At 37.5% G+C, this 24105-nt stretch overlaps 2 protein-coding genes across 3 annotated transcripts; both read right to left on the reverse strand.

The window, feature by feature from the left end:
• Positions 1-68: 68 nt before the first annotated feature.
• Positions 69-3082, reverse strand: LOC112197088 (loganic acid O-methyltransferase). Its single transcript, XM_024337650.2, has 4 exons — positions 2948-3082; positions 1438-1551; positions 634-1293; positions 69-488 (listed from the first exon to the last, which is right to left on the reverse strand). The coding sequence occupies exons 2-4, from the start codon at positions 1525-1527 to the stop codon at positions 135-137; spliced, it is 1104 nt and encodes a 367-aa protein (XP_024193418.1). The 5' UTR covers positions 1528-1551; positions 2948-3082; the 3' UTR covers positions 69-134.
• On the reverse strand, positions 2761-8302 carry LOC112197087. 2 transcript variants are annotated; one of them, XM_024337647.2, is made up of 8 exons: positions 8064-8302; positions 7567-7977; positions 7153-7220; positions 6656-7051; positions 4886-6218; positions 4250-4353; positions 3942-4083; positions 2761-3717 (listed from the first exon to the last, which is right to left on the reverse strand). In XM_024337647.2, exons 1-8 carry the CDS (start codon positions 8233-8235, stop codon positions 3047-3049), a joined length of 3297 nt encoding a protein of 1098 aa, XP_024193415.1. In that variant the 5' UTR covers positions 8236-8302; the 3' UTR covers positions 2761-3046. The 2 variants fall into 2 exon arrangements, with proteins under 2 accessions (XP_024193415.1, XP_024193416.1); XM_024337648.1 differs by lacking the exon at positions 8064-8302 and having other exon boundaries at positions 7146-7220; positions 7567-7708.
• Positions 8303-24105: the final 15803 nt, after the last annotated feature.

Consider the following 24105-nt stretch of genomic DNA (forward strand, 5'->3'; position numbering starts at 1 on the left):
CCTCTGGTATTTCTTTAATATAATTGTGAGTTGTGGTTTATTATACAAACCCACAAAATATTCATATATTTTATTCAACTACAAACAGCAGTGTTTCATTATGCAGGAGTTCTATATTACAATATTTAATTGATTCATTTGCGCTTGAGAGCAACAAACAACTGAGTTCCTTCTCTGCAGCAGGAGTAGGACTCCTCCAGTTGGTGGGTAAGTTGTCCACTTTGGTCACAGAGCCTATTAAACAGTTGATTGGTAATCTCACTTCCAAAATGGCTTTTGAAAACTCCCTCCATGCCAGCTCTTAGCGACATCGACAGTGTCTTCCCGTAGTTGGAGTTCGAATGCTTGGAAGCAAGCCAGGGGCTCGTTGACTCCATTCGCTCTATGCTAAAGCATCCATTTCTCTCTACCAGCTCTCCTATCTCCTTGGGAGAGGTAGTGTACACTGGCAAGTTGAATGAGTCCACCTCAGCTTCAGATATAACTCCCTAAAAGAGAGACATTATTCATCGTATATGGTGAACATAGAAGAAGTGGAATTGAAATGTCATATCAAATATGCGTGACGAGTGATTAAGAACAGCTTGAATCTTTCCAACTGAAAAATATAATTAACACTTGGTTATTACTTACTTCCTTTGCCATATCCATGAGAATAGACCCCAGAAAATCAAACATCACTCCATTTGGAACACGGGAATGAGGGATCCCAGTTGGGACAGCTTGCATGATTAGCATCATCATTCCACCAACCACAAGCTCTTGAGCGCGAGCTTCCAAGAATGTTGCCATGTCCTTGGCAAATTGAGCTGCATAAGCATTAACTACTTCTTCGGGGGCAGTTGTGTAGTGAATCTTCCCTTTGTTCCATGCCGGAGAGTTCTTGTCTGTCAGTTCTTCTGGTACCTTTGAGAGCCAGTGGGTTGCATATGAAGAATGCACGAAATGGAGAGAGGACTTGGGGAATAATCGGCCATGGAAAGAACCCGGCACACCAGCTGCAAAGTAGGGCCTTGTCGGAGGGAAATTTGCAAATAGGGTATTGAAATCATTGCCTGCATGATCATTAAAGAAAACTTGGAATTCAGGCATTTGGGAAGACATGCATCCGGACTGGTACTTATGTTTAATAGCTTCCAGTATGTTCTCCACAGAAACAAAACTGTTTGGTCCAACTGAACACCCCAAATCTGCTATACAAAATGCATTGGTCGAAGAAGTAATCTTGTTTATGTCAAGCTTCATGCCTATCACATCACCGATTAGAGTTTGCGCAACATTTGCAGCTTCTCTCTACACAATAGTTCAAGTATCATCAACTCATCATCATCAGAGTATGCACATATGCTTTGATGGATTAAAACTAGCAATCGTGACAATCTGAAGACATAAAGAGACACAGGTAAGCATCTAGTAGGTAGAATTGAAAGAACTAACTTGGTAATAGGAGTTTTTGGTGTAGCTGTATGTGCCATCTCCACCGTTCATTGGATGTGCTTCCAGCACTGGGTTTGCCTTGTTGCTCATATTTAGCTCCGGCTCTCTTTCTGCCTGCAACAATACATGTGGTCAGTGAGAGCCATTTACATTTTATAGACATCCAATTCACCTCCTCCGCTTGGTTGACTACCGCCGAATTATCTTATCTTTTATCAAATTTATAGCCATTTTAATTGACATTAACAACTAACATTATTGAAATAATTACCACGTTTGTGTTGACCAGTTTATTGAAGAGCAATGATATAGGGCCTCAATGAAGCCTAAGATTTATGGCCTCAAATTCTAGGTGTCATGCCATGTAAGCAAATACTAATTTTATTTTCAATTTCACATAATATATCTTGCCACATCATACTATTGCAACACCAACTTTACCCTTTTATATTTCCTTTTAGATGTTAGGGGTGAATCAATTACATTAATGAATTTAATTAGGTGACGAAAAAAAATCTGCTATTAATTATGTATTAATTTAAGAGATATGTCTACAAATTCTTTAACCAATATTTTTCTTCATTTATTTAAATTCTTTCCTATAATTTTTCTTTCCAAATAGCATAAATATATTGAATTAGGTGTCAAGAAATAGGCAATAACTTTATTGATTAATTTCATCCAAAAAAATAGCATTAATAAATTGAATTTGGAAAATACATATGTCTAAATTAAGAGGTAAGAAAAAAAATTTCATGTTAGTAGCATTCATTAATTATCATCTACAATCTAAATATAAGGAAAATAAACAAATAAAAAATAATAAACTAAAATATAACGTTTAAACCCTAACTACATAAAGAGAAAAGAATGAACATAAGAACATATATAATGATATAACTATGTATTTTTCACATTATATTTTCAAAATTTACATAAACGCAACAAAGGTTGAACTCATATACATGTGTTATGCAAATCTATTGATCAAATGTATGTGCAAATCTATTGATTGAATTACATGAAATTTTTTCTATTCTTGACATTGTTATTTAAATCTAAGCATGAGTGTAATGAAAAGAAAGAAAAAAGACAAAATAATTTTTTCTTTTAGAAAAAAAAATCAAAATAACTTATAGTCATTAGATTTTGGAAGGCTAAAATGGTATTTTTCTCAATAATTACATGACATGATTTGACAAATAAATGATGTGTGTAGGTGACATGACACCACACCTAATATTGAGGCCATAAATCTTAAGCCTCATTGAGGCCACAAATCATTTTCCTATATTGAATAGGTAGTATCCACAAAGCCAAAACTTCAACACAAAGCAAAAAAGAAAAATTTGATAAATACTCATGAGTCGTGACGGATTACATCCCAAGCCAGTCAAACCTGAAACTGGTAGTCAGGTGTGAACTAAAAGAGCTAATATTTACAGTCTTGCAGAAAACAAATTCAATACTACAAAAAGGTTACAAGCAGATCAAATGGTCGTGTGCTGACCTATTCTCTGTATTTTCCTTTGTATTTGCTTAGTTTCTCCCCGGAGTTCCTTCATGCAATACTCCAAAAGCTCTATCATGTTAAATAAGAAAGAAATACCTAACTTGATGGCCAATCTAAATGTCTCATACCATCATCACTTAAATTCCAAGCTCCTTTATCAATCTCATCAAAGAGCTGGTCCCAACCCCAACTTGAATACCCAAAGAAAAACCAGTAGTCAGTGACAGATTGATTTCCTAACTTGAGCTCTTTGATTTTTTGAATTGTTGCTGATGGATCAAGAAATGCAATGCCTGGTAAGATTTCCGGATATTCATCCTCGACAAATTTTTGAGTTAACGCGACAAGAGGCATTCCACCCTTTATAAGCGGTCCTCCAAAGGACAAAGGGGCTTCTACTAACATCTTAACTCCTTCTCCCAATTCAGGCAGAGCATCCCATCTGATATGCTTGTTGATAATTAAACCTTGAAATCCAGTAACTTGATCTGCCTTCACAATGAGAATCTCTGATTTATCAAAGGGGTGTACGCTATGAAGTTTATCAGTAGCAACTAGGACAGAACCAACCACCACATTCGGGGGTGCTTCATGCAAGCCTTGGGGTATGTGAGACTTGATCTGCTTGTCTTCAATTACTGGTTTATGAACATTTGTTAATAGGACTTCATGAAGCGTGTCCTTAGACTGCTCATGAACGTCAGATGACTGAACCATAAAGAAATCTTGATTTCTTCCTCTCTTTTCAGCTAAAGTCCACAACATTCCTGCAAAAAGTAAACAAGCAGGCTACTCAAACAAGGAAAAGTAACTATAAAAAAAAAATCTATATTTGAACTATATAATACAAACGAAGAATGTATCATGGTAGCATTGCCACTGAGAACCAAGCATGTTCAAAGGAGAAAAGAGCAACACAGATGATGAAGTGCCTTCTATCTAATGAACCATATGCATTAATAGTAAACTCACGCACATTTAATAGAAATACCTTTTTCACTGGTAAGATGATGAGAGTTACTTCCATGATCAGCCATGAAATTGAAAATCTCAGTGACTGCCATATCTCCTTCGTAAGGAAGAGCATGCTTCTTTTCTGCTGGAAAGAGCACCAGAGTAGGATAAACCTCCCTCTGTTAATTCCAACATCGACCAAATGAGAGCATATAAGATAAGATGTCTCAGACTTGATAACAATTTTTGAATATTATTCTTAGGTACAACTAAAAATAAAAGAAAGCAAGACTGATGGGATAGATTGCAATATTATCAAGTACTTTTGCAATCCACAAGACACACCTGATTCATCGATTTCAGTATCAAACTGCAATCATTCAATGTGCAGTCCAGCAAGTACATTAATGGCAGCTCCAGCATTTCATTTTTCACGTCGCCCGTCATATCTAACAAATGATCAAGCATGAAATTGCAAAGGATTTACCTTTTTGCTGTTACATTTGTTGACCACTTGAATTTAGAGGTCACAGATATTTAATAAAATAAGTGCAACTAATCTCACGACTAATTATTAAATTAAGTCCCATCAAAATACTGAATGTTTGAAATTTCCAAATAGATACAGATAGCTTTTGAAGAATTTTATTTAAAGAAAAGTAACCCCCCACCAAAAGAAAAAATTTAAATCATGCTGGGTTAGAAATTAATGCAGCAAAGAGCAGAAAAAGTTAAACTCTTGCATATTTCACTACATCTAATCTTCAATGTGAATATTGAAACTTTAAGAGCAAAATTGACTAAACAAGGAAATTAGTATCTTATGTTTTTGGACATAGAACGACTAAATGTAGAAAACCTTTTTATTCACAAGGAAAAATCTCTGTTTAAGAGTTAAAAGAACATTTTGGTATCTTTTACTAAATACTCCAAGAAAATAAAGAAATCAAGAGTGGACGGCTTTTGAAAAAAAGTACTTACTATCGTGAAACGTTGATTTGTCATTCTTTGATTCCCTTTTCAGCATCTTAGCATAATCCTTCATAGCTCGGTATACTTCATGAACAACTAACTCCATTCGCTGGCAAAAACCACACCATCTATTGCTAAAAAGAACTAAGACATCCTTATTCCAAGCATCACTGTCAGATTGATTGAACCCAACAACCAGCTCAGAGAAAGTATGAGTTGTCACTCGAGGGATAGAATCCACCTGATGGAAGTCCAGATTAACAAATGGTGGTTGAGTGGCTTTCCTAGAGCTTTCAAGTACAGTTTCAGACTCTTGATATGGAAGAAGACTTCCATTAAGAAAGGCGGAAACAAAATCAACCAGTGAAGAATAATTGACATTAGTCTCCTCTGGGAAGACATAATGCTGCTGCATATTGGGATCAACTATTACCAGGGCTGGAAATTTTGAACTGCCAGTCAGCGCTCGAAGCAACCGACAATTACCATCAGAAAAGAAAAATGAACCCTTAAAGCCTTGAAAGTGAAGCTGCTGCTCTGCTGACTTTTCGCCCTGTGGATTACTATCTTCTTCTGTATCTAAATCTTCACATTTATGATCTGCAAGCTGTTGCTCACTATCGACAGATAAGATCTGATTGCTTGTATCAACATAATATGCTTTTTCTTCATTGTTCTGAGATGACGTTTCAGTATCCATGACTTCAGAAGTTTCTGGATGCTGTTCGGTAGATATACTTGTTGCATCTGGCTGTTGATCTCTGTCTGAGTCAGTACTACTTGTAGCAAGGCCCTCCTTATATGGCTCTTCTGTAACTGTATCAGATTCAGATTCCTTTGGTAATGGCAATGTACTCTCTGGTTTGATGTCCATATCATCTGACAAAAGTTGGAAACCCAAATCCTTCACCAGTGAGCTTAACTTAGCTTTCTTCTTTTGCTTAAGTACAATTTCCAAGATATCCTGCAAGGAATTACCCTTTAGATCCAAAGCCAACTTCTCCACTCTGAATTGTTTGCCCTCATTTATAATTGTGAAAGTAGACATCTTGTCTTCTAGTTTGCTAAACTGCACTGTCTGAGATAATTTTAAGTTAGGATGTCCAGATGTGGTCCTTAATGCTTGATAATGCTGGGATGAGGATTTCTCATGCTTGTCTTTACTTTGACTGCCAAGCTGGTCAGGCATGTGATAGTGCAGTGCCAGCTTCCGAAAAGCATCAAGAGCTTCCTTGCCATTGATTCTAGTCTCTAACAAGTCAGATGATCTATCCACAAATAAGAGAACTGATGGCTGGTTAGCAGGCAAAGCAGGCTCCAAAGCGTTGCCATGACCCTCTAGCTGCAGAATCCAATGAATCAATTTATCACAGCCAATTGTAAGCAATAAATAGTGGACAGTGTAATACACAGAAAAAGAAAGCAAGATATAGGGAGAGATAATAAGGAGCTGCAAAGGATGTAATACCTCTTAATCCATTAACATGCAGTTATGTATACCATGTTTGGAGATGCAAAAATAACTAATAGTGTTTGCTACACCAGTGACCATAACTACACATAACGTGGATGCAATCTAATGCTACAGACCTTAAAATATATATTTATATATATTATACTCTTATGCTACAGACATATGACTAATGTTAACAAATTATGATGTATAACCATATTAATATGAGAGGTGAAGAGACTCAAGACAAATAAGAAGCCATAGTAAGCATTGCATAACTGGCACGAACGAGCTTTGGCCACAGAATTTTACGCACATGAACTCACCTCCTTAACTAAACTATCCATCTTCAAAGCATTATTAAGGTCATCCTCTTTTTTAATAATCTTCAAACAACTGGGACATCCAGCAAAGTATAGCACTGCCAACCATGAACTGGAATCTCCAATACCAAGAGCTGAGAGCATAGATCTTTCTGAGACCAAACCAAATTTATGCCTTTCAGGAGGCAGAACGAACTCTCTTGCAATAGTCATGAACTTTGAGAAGAAAGAGTCAAACAACTGATATTCTTCAAGTGTGCAAAACGATGCACCATCAGGCCTACTGTTCTCAGTCTCCTCAGAAGCAACACTGTCATTTACTGAGCTGAAGTCCCCAACCCAAGGAACTGCACCAAGCTCATTATCAACATTACACTTCATCTTTGCAGTTTCCATACCCTGTTTTGTTTTTTTAGAAGAGAAAATTTATCATTATCTTTTGCTTCTATTCTTACTTCAAAATTAATGCATAACAGTGGCAACTAGAAAGTACCAGCGACCTTCTGGTTATTCTTCCGCCAGTCGGTTCTATTTGTCTCTGCATTCAAGTTTAACCCAAAAAATTCCCCTGCAGAGAAAAGTTGTTCTCAACATTAGCGAGAAACAAAATAACAACAGAACTTCAATAAACTCGACTGTACTTGAAATGAAGATAAACAAATCTATTTCAAGTAAAAATTTTGGCAGCTTGACTTGTCTGCAGCCTTATGTAATACTAAACACAATCACTCTACAAAAGCATCGAGGTACACCCATTATCGAAAATAATAACAAGGAACGAAAAAGATGGACAATGGACGTATGCACCCTGCTAACAGCAGAATTGTACTACAAACTCTAAAGCAACACACATCAAAATATTCGCACCATCCAAATACCACAATATTAAATTAACTGCAGCGAAAGTTGCATACCAAAGCCACTGTGATCAGTCCCATTCATCTTCCTCTTGGCCACCAATTTAGGAGTCCATTCACAAAACTCAAACACAACCAAAGCTTTGTCAGTTGAATCAACGAAAGCTTTCAACTCTTCCTGACTCTTCAGCGATTTGAACGGAAGTTCTTCACCTAAAACCGACACATAGGGACGAATTGAACTCAAAATGTTCTGCGCTCGAAGCCTCCCTCCATATTTGTACGAAACAGAATGGTGATAGTACAAAACCGTAATTTCCTCCCATTCTGAAGCAGCACCGATCGCAGTTGCCACCATCTTCTCTGTATTTCTGTGCAACACCATCAGCTTCAGCGAGCTGAACTCTTCAGGTCTATCAGTGACCAACTTCGCCACGTCTTTCATGAGTGATCGACACTCACCGGACCCTGTTCAGCATTCAAATCTTAGCTTAACCATCTAAATTCGTTGGCCAAATTTTAGAAATTTATAGAATTGTTGGCGAAGAGTTTACATGGAAGAGTGACGAAGACGAGGATGTGAGGATGGAGACGGATCTGAGAAGAGAAGTTCTGCTTCGTGAGGATGTGCCACTCGCCGGAGCTGTCTGATTTTGAATCAACGGCGGCGATTGCTGCCACCAGCGACACCAAGCACGCCAGGAGCACCAGGTTTGTCGTCGGCATCGCTCTCCGAGCACTGTGCAGCGTACACTCTTCAGTCTTCGCCGATTCCACTGGGTTGGGTTTGATAACCGAATGGAGTTGGACTTGCGGGTCGGGTTTGGGTTTGCCGGATCGATACACGAACCATGTTGGTCAAGTAAGAAGCCCATTTGGTAAAACAGAGTCCATGCGGTAAAAATAAATAAGTGGTAAAACTACATCAAAAATTCGTCACTCCACCAACAAAGCAAATAACCCAACACCTATTATGTGTTCTCAACCCTTGGTATTTGTAGTCAACTTTTTTTTTTTTTTCAATAACAAAAATACACTTGATGTTGTCCAGTTGTCCATTCATGTTTGTGTAAGTGCAAGTCGGTGCACTCTAAATTCCTTCTTAAACTACATATATACTAGGGCTGGGCATGGGCCGGGACAGGTCGGTTACTGACTGATATTGAGCCCGGTACCGAAAATATTATTCAGGACGGGACTACGTTTTTTCAAAGTTGGTACCAAAGGTACCGAAATTGATTGGGATCAGGTTGGGCCCGGGCCCAATTCGGGATACCCGATTCCTTTTTTTTTTTTTTCCCCACACTTAAGTACTTTAATAGCTATCCAAAATTTCTAGATTTCAATCATTCTAGGATGCAGCTGTCCTCTTAGCACTGCAAACTTATAAGTCTACACAATCAATTTTGCCTTAAACCAAATCAAACAATGTAGAATACTAAAATGAATTAAAGACTTCTTGAAAAGAAGAAATGGACTAGTGAAGATGGAAAATAATACAAGAATTAATTTCAGTTTGCCCCCCTGAGGTTTGGGGGTGTCATCATTTCACCCCCTCTACTTTCAATTTTGAATTTTTACCCCCTAAACTTTTCAATTTCAATCAGCCGTGTCCAATTTTTACTGTTCCGTCCAAATTGGACGTTAAGTTTGACTTTTGAGGGCTAAAATGGTCATTTTAACATAAAAAATAAAAATAATTCTGTTTTTTTTTTCTTTTTCTTTTTTGTCTTCAGCCTATACACCACAAATTATAATAGGTTTATAAAAACAAAAAAAATACTCTAGGTGGTTGAAAGCCGCTAACTGGTTTACGATATTTGTAATATATCTCCGATAAAATAAAGAATTTTAGAATATATCCCCAATAAAGTGAAGAAATATCTGTGTAAAATCATTTTTGGTCTACGATATTTGTGATATATATCCAATAAATTGAAGAATTTTAGGATATATCCCCAATAAAGTGAAGAAATATCTGTGTAAAATCATTTTTTACAGATATTTATTTACAGATAAAGTGTAAAATTATTTTTTACAGATATTTCTTCACTTTATTTGGGATATATCCTAAATTCTTCACTTTATCGGAGATATGTCACAAATATCGTAGACTAGCGAGCGGCTTTCAACTACCTAGAGTATTTTTTTGTTTTTATAAACCTATTATAACTTGTGGTGTATACGTTGGAGACAAAAAATTTTAAAAAAAACAATTGAAGAAACAGAAGAAAAAAAAAAAAAAAAAACGAAGAAACAGAAAAAAAAAAAAAAAAAAAATTGTTGAAATGACCATTTTAACCCTCAAAAGTCAAACTTAACGTCCAATTTGGACGGAACAGTAAAAATTGGATACGGCTGATTGAAATTGAAAAGTTTAAGGGGTAAAAATTCAAAATTGAAAGTAGAGGGGGGTAAACTGAAATTAATCCATAATACAATATGTGCAAAACTACAAATTGCAAATTGCAGATTATGAATTCAAATTGCAATAATACAGATTATGACAGGAGACAAGTGCAGTAATGCAAATTGCAGATTATGACAGATTGCATATTGCAGTAATGGTTGTAATGCAGTAATGCAAATTGTAAATTATGACAGGAAACAAATGCAATGTGCATTGTGCAACACAGCAAATAGCCAATTCAATAGATCAACGTTCCAACAATAAGTTCAATAAATGAATAAACACATAAACCAATTCATGAATTCAACAATAAGTTAAGTAGGTCTTAAATAAGATATTTAAAGTCTACAAACCATTACATGATAAAAACAGTTAACTACAAGTCTTGAAGTATTAAACACATTTGAAAAAACCTTCGATTAGTTCATCACACTCAGTCTTACAACCTTATAAACTCATTAGTCAACATTTACCACTGTAGCCTTTCCCTTTCCCTTCCCCGTTACTTTCGGGATTGTTGAACGCATATTTCTACAGGAGGCAGTGCTCTCATGATCTAAGTAAGCATTTAAAGTTAGTAATAGAGAAACTACATGTAAGAAAATAGAAAACAAAAATTAGATATTGAAACTGATCAAGGTACCTTTCTCAGCCTGCTCATAGAACTCTGTGTTCTCAATTGTAGGCTCCTCTACCTCTTGAGCAATATCATCTCCCAACAACCAATTCTGCATGCAGATTAAAGCCTCCATTGTTTTATGAGTCAATGAACTCCTAAAAAGCATTAATAACTCTCCCTCCAGTGTTAAATGCAGAATCCGATGCAACTGTGGATGTTTGAACAGCAAGTACATCTCTTGCTATTGCTGCCACCACAGGAAACTTGGGTCCGTTTATCTTCCACCAACACAAAATATCGAAGCCATCTTCCTCCTCCTCAACAAACTCTAGGGGAGCATTTAGATATTGATAAACTTCATGTTCCATTACAGCCTCTTCACTCTCTTAGACCACCTTTCTCCAAGAGTTTAGCAACTGACCCCGCACACCAACTCTCGTATTGTTTCTTCTACTCGTGATTGTGCTGCTTGAACTTGTAGGACTTTGATGTCTATGCATATGTCTCCCACCATCTACGATAGGTACATACTATAGAAGCAAGAACATGCATAAACACATAAAATCAGTATTAATACTCATAAGATCAGAAAATCTAATATTTGAAACACTGAAATAAAAAGAGTTGTACCTCATCATATAACGCCATTGGCAAAGATCTAATCTCATTAGTTCTACTTTGCCAATCGACATCATCCATACCCTATTTCTTCAAAAAATGTGTATAATTTCTAAGCATCCAGCATCCAGCACAAGTCCAACAATAACCAAGTGGTTCAGGTGTGTAAAGCCACCATAGTACTTCAAGAATTTGCTTCTCATATTTGCAGCCATATCAGTTAATATATTTTCAGTGTCGGAACCAGTTGCCATATCGGGTGGAATTAAGAGGTAGTCTATGTTTCTCTCCAAGGTAACAACATCATGGAATGTTGTATGCACAGTTGGATGCAAGCTTGCACTAATTCTAAGGGTCACATCATAAAAAACACGAAGCAAATCAACAAAAATCTTAGCCTTCTCCTAATCTGGTTCCTCCGGAGGTCCAACTCAGTTTCTTTTGTTCTTACTTGGAACAACATTGCCTTCCTCATCATATTCCTCCTCTGGTTCCTTGAAATAACCTAGATAAAGCTCATCATCATCTTCCTCCATCTTTGCAAAGGCCTTCTTAAATTTCAAGGCTTCTTAAAGTCCAACATTAGATAAGTTGAATTCCACCTAGTTGGGACATCTAAACAAACCAGCCCTGTAAGAGGAAGCTTTTCTTTCTTGACAGCTTTAAAGTTGTCTAGTCTATTTGGTGAAAACCTAACATACTTGACAGCATTCCTAACGGCTAAAACACTCTTTTGCAGCCTCTTCAAGTCATGTCCCACTATCAAATTGGTTATGTGAGCTGTGCATCTCACATGCATGTATTTACCACCTAAAACTGTTTTGTAAGATGAGCACTTACTCATCTTTGATCTAAGCCACTCTAAAGCCGACGTATTTGCAGATGCATTATCAACAATTATGGTCAACACCTTCTTAATCTCCCACTGCAGCAAACAAGACTCTATAAGTCTACCTATGGTTGCCCCTTGATGGTTTTGGATAACACAAAAATTTATAACCCTCTTGTGCATCTTCCAATCAACATCAATAAAATGGGCAGTAAGCACCATATAATTGATGTTTTGGACACTAGTCCAAGTGTCCGTTGTGAGACACACTCTATAATCCTTCATAATTTTGGACAGTTCTTTTTTTGTGCATCATATATGCTTAGGAACCTTCTAACTAGTTTCTTAGGAGAAGGTACTTTAAACAAAGGACACACTCTAGCATAGAACCGGTTAAAACCTTTTTTCTCAACAAGGCTAAAAGGCAACTCATCCATGACAATCATTTCGACGCAAGCATCTACATAGTCATCTTGATCATAAGCTACTGTAGTAAGTTTGTTTCCTAGAGACTTATCTCCCACAAGAACCCTCTGACTCTTACTAACATCTGGGGGATAATACCTGCATAATTGATTAATATGCCTAATCATCCTCGAAGTCCCATTTCTAGAACTATCTGGTGCAAAATCTCCTATTTTTCCTCTAGGACAGTGAATACAATAAGCTCGTTTCTTAACAATATCTACATCATTCCCTTCAGCATCTCTTCCCTTAACAACCTAATTATCATACTCCTTAAAGTGCTCCCAAACAAAACTAAGCTTAATAGTTGTTGAACTAACCGGATTAGAAGGATCACTTTGAGTTGCATGATACGCCTAAAAGCAAGCGCATAATTTAACTCTGAAAATGTCATCGTTAGTATATGGTAAATAGGGATCGTTCTATTCCGGGGATTGAGGGTACACTTGTAATTGCAAAAACAAATAAAGAATTAATAAAATACAAAGTATAATATTTACAAAAATAAAACAAAAGATATATACAAAATAATAAAATAAGGGGGATTTTAACAGTAGGGTTTCGAAAATTAGAATAAAGAAAATAAAGAAAATGTAAAAGCATATATATAGGGGTGAAACGCAAGGAACAAAGATCAAAATCACAATCATATGTATGAAATCCAATCACATGCAATTCCTACAGTTGATCTTCTATGTCATGAGAAAGAAGTTGACCATGTGAAACGTTAGAAAGCAATCGATTTCCCATATTTTACTTTCCTTCAATAATTAATCTAAGTGAAAGCACCTAAATTAATCATATTGAACATGCAATCATAGTCTAGAAAGCTAGCTAATCAAGAACACATTCAACGCATTAAGAACAAAGAAAGAATGTCAACCAAAGTGCACAACCTAGTTATGAATAAGTTCACCTATTTGCAATCCTCCTTAATTGATTTCGACTTTTGTTCAAACCCTTTACTACTTAAATCTAGCTCCAATTACATGAATATATCCTAAGTTGGCCACCAAAGAACATAAACATGCAAAAGTTTTCTGTAAAACAAAATCAATCAAGCAATCTCACATAAACAATAGGGGTAATTCCCGCATACCCAAAAATCCTTGGTATTTTTCCCAACTGCCCAACACTTTGGTATTTCACTATTGATGAAAGGCAAAGACTAACAGGGATAGTTTTAACAAACAAATGCCATCTGTATCCTATGTTGACCTTAGATTCTTCTACCGTTCTATTCAGTCAAAAGGAAACAACAAAAAACATTAAAACAAAAACAAGACTAGCCTTCAACATGCCACATTTCGCCTAACGACTTCCTGTCTAAACGGCTACTCACAGGGCGGAATCACTGCTGCTTGTCCTAATTTTTCTGTTTTAAAACTGATTCTTTTGGCTGAACAGTAAGGCTTTAGAACTTTAGCTTTCCATGGGATGCATGCATTCGAATGTTCAAACTTTGACATAGTAAACTATGCATGATAAAGATGATTACAATATGTAAAGATAATGACATAAACATTTTATAAATTAAAGAAGTGGGTGAACATCCATCTGAATTTATTTATTCAAATATACATATAAAACTTTAAACAATCAGAGCCTCATTCTCAGGTAAACAGCAAAAGCTGTTTAACTATCCATAAGAATAAGACCAGTTACTTACTTGTAATGGAAGCTCACTACTTCACACCTAGGAAGGGAAGCACACTGCTATTCTACTACTTTTATTATCAGAGGAGTTTTTCTGATCTCATTTCCTAATTTTTCTAATGCTTTCTCCTCTTTCTCCTCTTTTTTTTTCTCCCTTTCTAAGAGAAGCTGAAGCTCCTTATATAGGGAGCGGAACTCAAACTAGAATTCAAAATACAAAAATGTACAGGACAACTCCGTGACTTCTGCTTTTCGTAGTGCTCCTGCTGGTGGAGGTCGGTCAGGGAAAAGCAAAAGGAAAAAGTGAAATGTTTTTCACTTAACCTTTTCTTTTTGAAAAGGAAAAAGCAAAAGTAGCTTTAGAAAAGTCTAAAGTTCTACAGTTGCTATTTTGGTGCTGATTCTTCACCTGTAGCTTCACATGTTCTCGTCCGTTTCAGAATGGTGGCCAAAGACAAAGGAGTTGTTGTCTGCCTGGGCCATGCGAGTTGTTGTAGCATTATCCTCGACGTCTGTATCAACATACATTTTGTAGTGGTTGTCATTTTCAAGCTTTTCCACCCAACGCATGCATGCCATTGTCGAGTCTATCTCTTTTCTGGTTAGAGATAGGAATATATCGCTGCTGACTACGTCAGGATGATCGTAAGCAGTGATAATTGTCTTTTCTCCTGCTGCCAGGAATGTGTTGTTGATGTCTTCAGAGATGATCTTTTTGATGTAGTCAAGAGCCATGGCCTTCATCCAGGGAATGCTAGAATTCGGTTGGCCGTTGTATGCTACACAGGCTGGTTGAAGATATCTTCTTTGAATAATTCTCACATAATGATACGGAGGAATATATTCAACTTCACCATCTGTCTTCTGGATCCATTCAGGAGGTGTGGATCTGAACTTCAGACGAAGCATACAGTTGTCTTTTCTGATGTTCTTGACCGTGTTGACAATAATAGGCGGCAAGCCTCTCAGATCATCATTAGTTTTAGTCCATAAATTATGGACAAAACCATTTTCAACAAGCCATAGCTTGTGTTCTTGAGGATGTTCACTCTGAACATTTACCAGGTATCTTCCAACATATGGTCCTGAGACAATAAAGAGGGTTGGAGGAACTAGGTTTTCAGGATTGTGCCTTCCTATCAGATTATGGAATTCATACCAGTCTGATTCATTGAGTGCTATGATAGGGACCCTAGCACTTTCTGGACTTTCAAGGAAGGATAGTTTTTCTTTCCTTACAGCACTCTGCTGTGTATGAAGCTCTTCTCCTTGTGGTCTACCATTCTCGTAGAGTTCTTCAGCTAATGCAAACAGAGCTGGGAACATTAATCCACTGCTTCTTTCTTGAAAGGCAAATAAGAGATTGTCCAGGATTGCCTTCTGGTGATACGCTAGTCTCCTGCCAGTTCTGAACACAGGAGTATCAAAAGTTCTTAATTCGTAATTAAAAACATTTATAACTCCACTAGGAGTTGGTCTGCTTTTTGGCAAAGCAGCAGCCGTCAACGGTCTTGATGTGCCTTTACCGTCTGCCGTTTGAGACGGGCTAGCCAATCCTTTACCCTGGGATTGATCAGTTGAGGCCAAGCCTTTTGAGCTTAGCAGAAACCTTTTAAGGATTTTCTCCTTGGTTTCTTTTGGATCTTCTTCAGATTCCTGTTCTTTCCCAGTCCTTCTGCTTCTGGGATTACGACCTTCGTCGTCTTCTCTTTGGCTGAACATTGCTAGTTCTCTGGTCAATGCGTCTGGAAGATAGTTCTTGTTTCCTGCAATTAATTCAACAGTATAATCATATTGGTTAAGAAACAATTGCCAGTTGGCTAATCTTCCTCTATCAGCAGCTTTGTCAAGTTTAAAATTTTTAAAATTCTTTACTCTAGCACAATCGGTGCGGACAGTAAAGGTTTTTCCCAGATAAGCTGGAGAGTTTAAAATTGTTTTCTTGACAGCTAAAATCTCTTTTTCCCCTGTGGGATAATTCAGTTCTGCAGGGCTGAACTTGCCACTACAAAATTTGCAAATTTTTTCAATGTTGGTTCCAGGCGCTTTCGCCAAAACAACACCAGACCAGTAATTATCACTCGCATCAGTTTGGAGGATAATCTCATCATTCTCTTCTGGTTGTTGGAGAGGAGGGAGGTTCTTGCAGAGGTCTTTTATCTGCTTCACGATCTTTTCATCATCTTCTGTGAAGTTCCATTTTCTTTTGGAACTTGTCTTGGGAGATAACATTGCTGTTAACCCTGAGATTCTAGGGATGAAATCTCTCCCATAATTTATGACACCAAGGAATCTCTCTAGACTCTTAGCATCAGGGATTTTGTCTGGGAACTTCCAGATCTTTTCAAGGATGTGAGGTTGGAGCTTTATGACTCCATTCTTGATGTTTAATCCTAGGAAATCAACTTCATCGAGGATAAAGAAGATTTTCTTCTCGCCTAGGATAATTCCATGCTGGACTATCAGCTTTGCTACCTCGTGGAGGTGCTTCATGTGTTCTTCTCTGTTTTTGGAGAAGACCAGGATGTCATCTATATAGACGACGCAGAACTCCGCTACATGCTTGAAGATGTTGTCCATCTTTCTTTGAAAGATTGAGGGAGCTTGCTTGAGACCAAAAGGCATTACTAGCCACTCGTAATGACCTTGTGGTGTTCCAAATGCAGTGAGAGGTACACTCTCAGGATGCATCTTGACCTGCCAGAAACCCGACTTTGCATCGAATTTCGAAAAGACTTTTGCTCCTCTGAGCTGGTTGATTAGGACTCTGACTTGAGCGATCTGATATCCGTCTTTGACAGTCTTCTTATTGACATCTCTGTAGTCAATAACCATTCTAGCTTTTCCTCGTAGATTTTCTGCATGATTTCTCACATAGAATGCTGGAGCATGATGAGGGCTAGTGGAAGGTTGAATTAATCTCTTCTTCAGGAGATCTTCAATATCACTTCTGAATTCTTTTTGATCTTCCTCTTTGTACTGAGGAATGGCTTTGACATGGCAGATAGCATTCATGTCATGCAATCTCAATTCACAGACCACTGGGTCTTTTTCCCAAAACTTCTGAGGATTTGTATCCACATTCTGCTCGAGTAGTTTCTTGATTTTGTCAAGAGTGGGAGTTTGTTGAGACTCAAGCTTGTTCTGAAAGTGCTTGAGGTTGTGCTCATGGATGAAACTAGCTTCTTCATCTTCACTAGCTTCTTCTTCTTCTTCTGAAGATTCTTCAACAAGCAGTTCTTCTTGTTGTTTGATTTGGAGTATGGGTTGAAATTTGGGTTTGTAGGGGGTAAGATCACCACTATTCTGTTGCGATCTCTGATACTGAGTAGTAAAACCGGGACCGACTACACTGAATGCATGTGTGAGGCGGTCAGCCCAGAACACCCGTTCTCCTTTTCTGAAGCCTATCGCTTCTTCATCCTGAATGAATCGTTGTTGGAGAATAAAATCATTGCCCAACAAGAAATCAGATCCTTGGCCTTCAGATTGCCAAACATTCTGGATGATAAATGTTCCTCCACCAATGGTGATATGAACATTTTTTGCTACTTTCTTCATGGTGAGATGGCTTCCATCGAATGTAACACCAGTAGCTGATTTTTTCTTGTCTTCGTTCCAGAGTTCTTCTGGAATTGCAAATCTCTTTGCAACAGTAAAACCTGATCCATTATCTACAAAAGCATGTAGATGATATTTCCTGTGATCAGGGAACTTGAGTCCGATCTCTATGTAGTTGCTGTATCTACTTGTAGAGACGACTTTCGATTGGTGCGGCTCATTTTCTTGAGCTTGTTCCGTTGGAATGAATGGTTTACATTCTTCTGGAACATTTTCCTGAGTGGGTGATTTGTCATCATCATCCCAGTCTGTAGGAGTTATTTCCTTGCTGTCTGGATTACTGAACCAGGGGGGAGGATCATATCTGACTTTGTAATCAAACTTGCCGGAAGGTTGGCCAAGTAGATCCCATGTATCAGTATCCGCAGCTATCTCTTGTCTTTCTAAGAGATGAACATTTCCTGGTATTTCAACCAGTTCAATATCTTCATCGATTGTTTCTTCACCGATGATTTCTTCCTTTATTTCTGAGGAAGATGGTTGTTCCATAGTCATTTCTTGGACTACAGTTGTTGCAACATTCTTTGTTTGTTCCATGGTTTCCTGGAACAGAGTTTCAACTTCTTTTGCTTTTTTCTCAGCAAAATACTCTTCATATTCTTGCTCAACCCATTGGCTGACAAGACCATTCTTGGTTTTTCTTCTTGCTTCAGCTATGAAGCATTCTTTGTGATAAGTCTTCTTAGACTCTTCGCAGAACATAGGGAGACCATTCTTCTCGTGACATAAACAGTAGTCACAGACGAACGAACCAGGGTTGACCTGATAAGAAGACATGAAGGATTCTGTCTTGCTTTCTTCCCAGTTTTTGACTTTCAAAACGTTCATTTGTCTGGATTCGAAGTACTCTACTTCAGAATCTATCTCAGACTCTTCTGATGAACAACTTTCTTCTTCTTCAGACCAGGCAGAATAGACTGACCTGTCGTCATCTTCATCATCAGAATAGGCCATTTCGTAGCCTTTCATGTTTGCTACCTCTACTATTTGCTCATATTCTTCAAAGAGAGCTTTAGTAGATCTGTTACCCTTTTCCGGGCATTCATTGGCATAGTGCCCTTCAGCTTTACACAACCAACATCTGCAAGCTTTCTTGCTAGGTTGTTTATGCTGCTGAGTATTCTTCTTTTTCTTGAAGAATTTCTTTTTTGGATCTTCATCCTGTTGCTTCTTGTAATTGGAGCTTTTCTTGAATCTCCAATTCTTTTTCTGATTACTCTTTTTGAATTTTTTCGAGTAATATTTTTCTTTTTTCTTCTTTCTGTGGAATTTGGATTCATGACATCCCCAGTTTGTGGGCATATCCAGTATTCCGTAACAGAAATTTTCAACTCCTTTGAGTTGCTTCTTGGCCATCTTAGCTCTAAGATTGGCTTTGCATTGCTCCTTCAGTAGTTGCCGGATTCTGTCGGCAATTCCTCCAACTGAAAATCGTTCAATTGGTTTTTCAGCTATGCTTTCTCTCACAGCTGTTCTCCATGGTTCAGGGAGCTTTCTGTGCAACAGATTAACTAGATCAGTATTCTCTAGTTCACCAATTGTACAGTAATATTCCTGAAATTCATTCAGGTATTCTTCGAAATATCTCATGTCACAGATCTTGAGAGCATAGATATTCGACTTTGCCGTTTCTTTGGCTTTCTCACTCAGATTTGAGAGATCTCCACAGAATTGATCGTACAGGGGTACTGCAAAATCATACGGAGACTTTGAATTTTTTATCTCTTCAAGCCAGTCTCTTCCTCTGGTAGTTTCCTTGAAGGATAGGTAGTACTTTTTTGCTACGCCGGTGAGAGTAGTTTCATAGTACACCTGCAAATCTGGTGCTTCAAATTTTCCAAGGGTCAGTGCAGAAGCCATCATCAGGCTATCTACCCATTGGTCAATAGTTTTTCTTTTGTCTAGACTCTTGTCTAGATTCAACCAGATGCCATAGTTCGTGATCGGAACTCTTGGCAGATTGTCCTCGGGGACGAATCTTTGAGAATTTCTTTCTCCTTTTTTACCCGTGGGGGCTTTCTGAACAGGGAGTTTCATTTCCCTTGTTTCTTTTTTTATGAAAGTTTTGGAGCTTCCTCCTTCTTCCATTTCAACATCTTGGTAAGGAAAGACTTTTCTTGTCTTTCTGCATTTGAATTCTTTCATCTCCTCGATTAGTTTTTCTAATCGTTCAGGACTTTCACAATTCTCAGCTTCTTTGTAAAGATCATAGAGCTTCTCAGCTCTGAGCATATGGACTGGTCTGCATAGATCAGCTTCCAGATCTTCTTCTGATATTGGTTCTTCAATAGTGGGTTTTGTACCACTGACACCGGCTTCTCTGGTGCTGTAGCTTCTTCTCAGAAGATTGCTGTTTATCCTGATGTTTTCAGGACAGACATCACTTTTCCTGTGATCTTCAAAGTTGAGGCTGATTTCTCCAGTGCGTCTACTCTCGTAGATCTTTGCTTTTGCTCTTTCCGGCAGCTTTTTTGGACCGGACAGTTTCCATTCAAGAGGAAAAGTTACTTCATTCCAAGCAACCTTATGAATCTGCTGTGAATGGTTTTTCTGGCTGGTGAGGAATCCAGTAGTGAGACCAGGGATGTTGGAGATCCTTGTCTTTGGTTCCACTGTGGTGCTCATCAGTTTATAGTACACTCTGTATACTATTGCCAATTCTTGCATTTCTTCTTTCATTGAGATCCCGTCTGTCTTGACTCTCAGTCTGAGGCAGTGGGCTGCATCCTTCAAGCTGGTTGAAAAGTTGGGGAAGCAGTTGAAATATGCTACTTGGTTGCATAGTGATGCTTCTAGAGTTCCCAACAGACTAGCTTGGAAGTCTGTCAATCGGTTGTCTTGCAGGACACATAGGACTGAACAGTTGATGCCTTCTCTTGCCAATAGTTTTATGCCGACTTGGACTGCTCCAATGTGCATAAATTGATACTGCTTTGCTTGTGCTCTGGTAACTTCAGCAGGGGTGATCATCAAGAGATCTGTTTCTCCTGTTGTTGAGGGGGTTGTGAATTCAAGTATTTTGAAATGATGGCTGTCCATCAGGTCAAATGTTCCCCGTCGGTAGATCTGTTTGAAATCTAGCTTTGGAATTGAGGAGTTTTTTACCTCATGCTCGATTTCATTGTATTCAAATTCTTCAGAATTTAGGAGTTGAACTCCTTTCTTTTTTCCAAAGATGCTTAACATCTTCATTTCTCTTTTTTCTGTATTTCCCGGGTTTTCATACCGGATACTAGGCTGACTAGTAGATGGTTCCAGAAAAATCATGTTAGGAACACGATTTGAGTCTGGTTTCTCTAATGGTTTAAACCCATTAGTCTTCTTTTTTACTGTAGGCAATTTCTTGTCCTTCAGTATAGATTCCAGCGTTTTTTGCTGTTCTTTGATTTTTCTACTGACACTTGTCAGTCTTTCTTCTTCCGTTTTTGGAAGTTCTTTGATATAATCCAATTTGTTTTCCAATCTTTCTAATTGGTGGATTATAGCAGGTATTGTTTCTAGTGTCGACTGACATCTAGATATTTCTAGTAACATCTTCTGATATTTCTCATCAGAAGCTTTTAGTAGAGAATTTATTTTCTCTAGTAACAATTCGGACATTGTCCCCATTAAGGAGGGGTTCTCCTTTGAGCCTTTTACAAGCTCTGATACCAGTGATGTGCGGATCTAACCAATGCTCAAATAATTCAGAGGTTTTTGTTCCTCTTCCAGAACATATAGGAGATTTTCTATCTCTTCTTCTATTTTATAGATTCTAGTTTGAAGTCTATAAATAATATCCCAGTAATTGGGAGATTCTCTATCAAGGCTGTCCCGATAGGTTTTTAATTTTCTCAGTTTTTCTCTCTCTTTCTGCAGTTCTTTAGTAGTATGTTTGCATATAGCAACAAGCTCAAGTCTGTCTACAATTGAAATTATGAATAGTAAATTGTACTGTTTACCTTTCGAATTAGAGGATGACTGTCAGCTTCATACATATATTCAAATGAAACAAACTCTGATGGGCCCACCACGTTTCTAAAACAACATATATAGATTTATGAAAGAGACATATGCAGATGCAGACTCTAACAACAAAGGGGTACTAATGGTAGAGATTTTGAAAAGACGGGTAGGTAGGAAAGAAAGTGAGAAAAGGTTGTGTAAAAGAGAACAAAAATAATACACTGGGGTGTATGAGAAGTATTTTCCCAAATTTGGGGTGTATGAGCATTAAACTAAAATAAATCAACATAAAGAAATCACAACTTTATTTCAAAACATATAAATGGGCTTTAAACTTTGCCATTAACGTCATGTTAACTAGAATTCATAACTCTACGAAATCAAACAAAGGAAACAAAAGAAAAAAATGAAATACACCGTGAAGGATGAATGATGAAGTCTTGAGACGAAGAACTTGAAGATCCTTGAAAGCAAGCAATCTTCTAGGGACGACACAAGGGTGGATGGTGGCTAGGATCTTGATGTAAGACATGACTTCTTCTCCTTCTTGGTTGAGACGGAGAACTTCTGAAGACTAGAGAATTGAGAGAATTTTTCTGATATTTATTTACTGAGGAGAGAGGTGTCTTGTGTTGTGGTGTTGTTGTTTTGTGGTGTGTTGAAACGTCTAGAGAGGAGGCTATATATAGGGGAAGGCAAGGCTTCATGAATTTAATTTCCAAAGTATTTTCTGGTTGCACCACACATCTTCGATCAATCACGTAGCGTCACGTCAGCTCTGCCATGTCACTCAACCAATCAAAAAGCTCCAAAATCAATCCCTAATATTTTGTTGCTGATTTTCCCATGATTTAATCTGATTTTATTCACAGTTTTCGGCCAAATATCAAGGCATGAACCTAGACAATGTATCTGGATGCATTTTGGACATTTTCTCCCTTAAATCTCTCCATGGCTTTATCCTTAATATTCGCCCCTTGATTTTCTCTTGATTTTCACATTAAAATTGCAGATTTTATTCTCTAATTTCAGCCAACATATCTTGAGGGAATTAAGGAATGAATCTGGACTTGTTTTGAGCCTTTTCTTGTTGCACAATCCCATGAAACTCTCCCAAGATTTTCTCAACGTAATCTCCTTGATTTTCACATTATCTCCATCATTTCCCATGCAAAAATCAGATTTAATCTTCCATAATATCTCCCACGTCATCTTCAAGCCATGTGGTTTCCTAGTGCCATCAGGACTTCTCTCCTCATCAGGATTCCTGCGTTGACTGGGATTCCTAGTCGGACTAGGAAAACTCCATTTCTTCATTTCAGCTTATTTCCTTGTCATTTATTCCAATGTACATAGATAATAAAAACTAAATTAAAACTGATTTATTTAAGGAAAAATTAAGTAAAATATGAGGAAATAATTATTAAAACGTAGCATAAAAATGCTCCTATCATTGCAGTAGTAGGAACTTGCGCAGGAGCTTCATCAATTGCAGGAGTAGGAACTTGTTGGTTTGATCCCATAGGAGCTTGCTGGCTTGAAGTTGCTCGAGGGAGAGCTTCAATTTGAAGAGGAGCAGAAGGTGAAGTTACGGTTGAAGAGTCTTCAATCCCCGAAGAGGTTGGATGAGGCCGAGCAACTACCTTATTCGCTACAGCCATCGAATGATTTGAATCAAATAACTAACCTGGAGATGAAGTATGAATCAACAGCTATGGTTAGTATTTTTGTTTCATAATAGTTGGAGAAACAAACTAAGAGATTGAAAGCAAAAAGAAATTATGGCAAAACAAAAGTATGAATCATTAGCTACTGGTACATGCTAGACAGTAGACAACCCAACAAGTACTTTTCTCCATATTAGTTACCAATTTTAGATCCATATCACAGCAACACAGGGTCAATCCATTGTCTCATATCAACAATAGAAGTATAAAATATCAAAAGAGCTCCATAAACATTATATCAAGGAAAACCCAATTGAAATGAAGTAAACAAGAAACATAAATTATCCAAATTCGTGTATAATTCAACAATATTCAGTATTGAATAATGAGCTCAATTATGTATTGTTTCTATTCCTCCAAATCTAAGAGTGTATAAATCCAATTAACACACAGCAAACTAAATCTAGAAGCAACAACCATCACTCCTACCATTTATATGATATAATAGCAACAACCATCGCTCCTACCATATGATTCAAAATACAATTCGACATAAACAGATGATTAAGAACATGAAATTTCTAATCTTTTTTGGTGAATTTCAATTTCCAGCAAACCCAACAAGAAACACAACAAAGCAAGGCTGAGGCTACTTACTAAGAGAGTTAGAGTCTTGAATGGTACTTGAACAAGCTTAAGCTGAAAATCAAATCCTCACAATAAAATAAGGTTGAGGCTCATCATGCTTGCTGTGTGAAGGGAAATT

This window comes from Rosa chinensis, chromosome 4, assembly GCF_002994745.2.
Source record: "Rosa chinensis cultivar Old Blush chromosome 4, RchiOBHm-V2, whole genome shotgun sequence".
Taxonomy (NCBI): Eukaryota; Viridiplantae; Streptophyta; class Magnoliopsida; order Rosales; family Rosaceae; genus Rosa; species Rosa chinensis.

Bases quoted from the DNA above. Each gene is read 5' to 3' on its own strand.
- LOC112197088 (XM_024337650.2), bottom strand. From the start codon at position 1,527: ATGAGCAACAAGGCAAACCCAGTGCTGGAAGCACATCCAATGAACGGT. The intron at 1,294-1,437 runs GTTAGTTCTTTC...ACTATTGTGTAG, and splicing joins CCAAAAACTCCTATTACCAA to AGAGAAGCTGCAAATGTTGC. The intron at 489-633 runs GTAAGTAATAAC...TCTCTCTTTTAG, and splicing joins TCATGGATATGGCAAAGGAA to GGAGTTATATCTGAAGCTGA.
- LOC112197087 (XM_024337647.2), bottom strand. From the start codon at position 8,235: ATGCCGACGACAAACCTGGTGCTCCTGGCGTGCTTGGTGTCGCTGGTG. The intron at 7,221-7,566 runs GTATGCAACTTT...TTTTCTCTGCAG, and splicing joins GACTGATCACAGTGGCTTTG to GGGAATTTTTTGGGTTAAAC. The intron at 6,219-6,655 runs GTGAGTTCATGT...TGGATTCTGCAG, and splicing joins TGGATAGTTTAGTTAAGGAG to CTAGAGGGTCATGGCAACGC.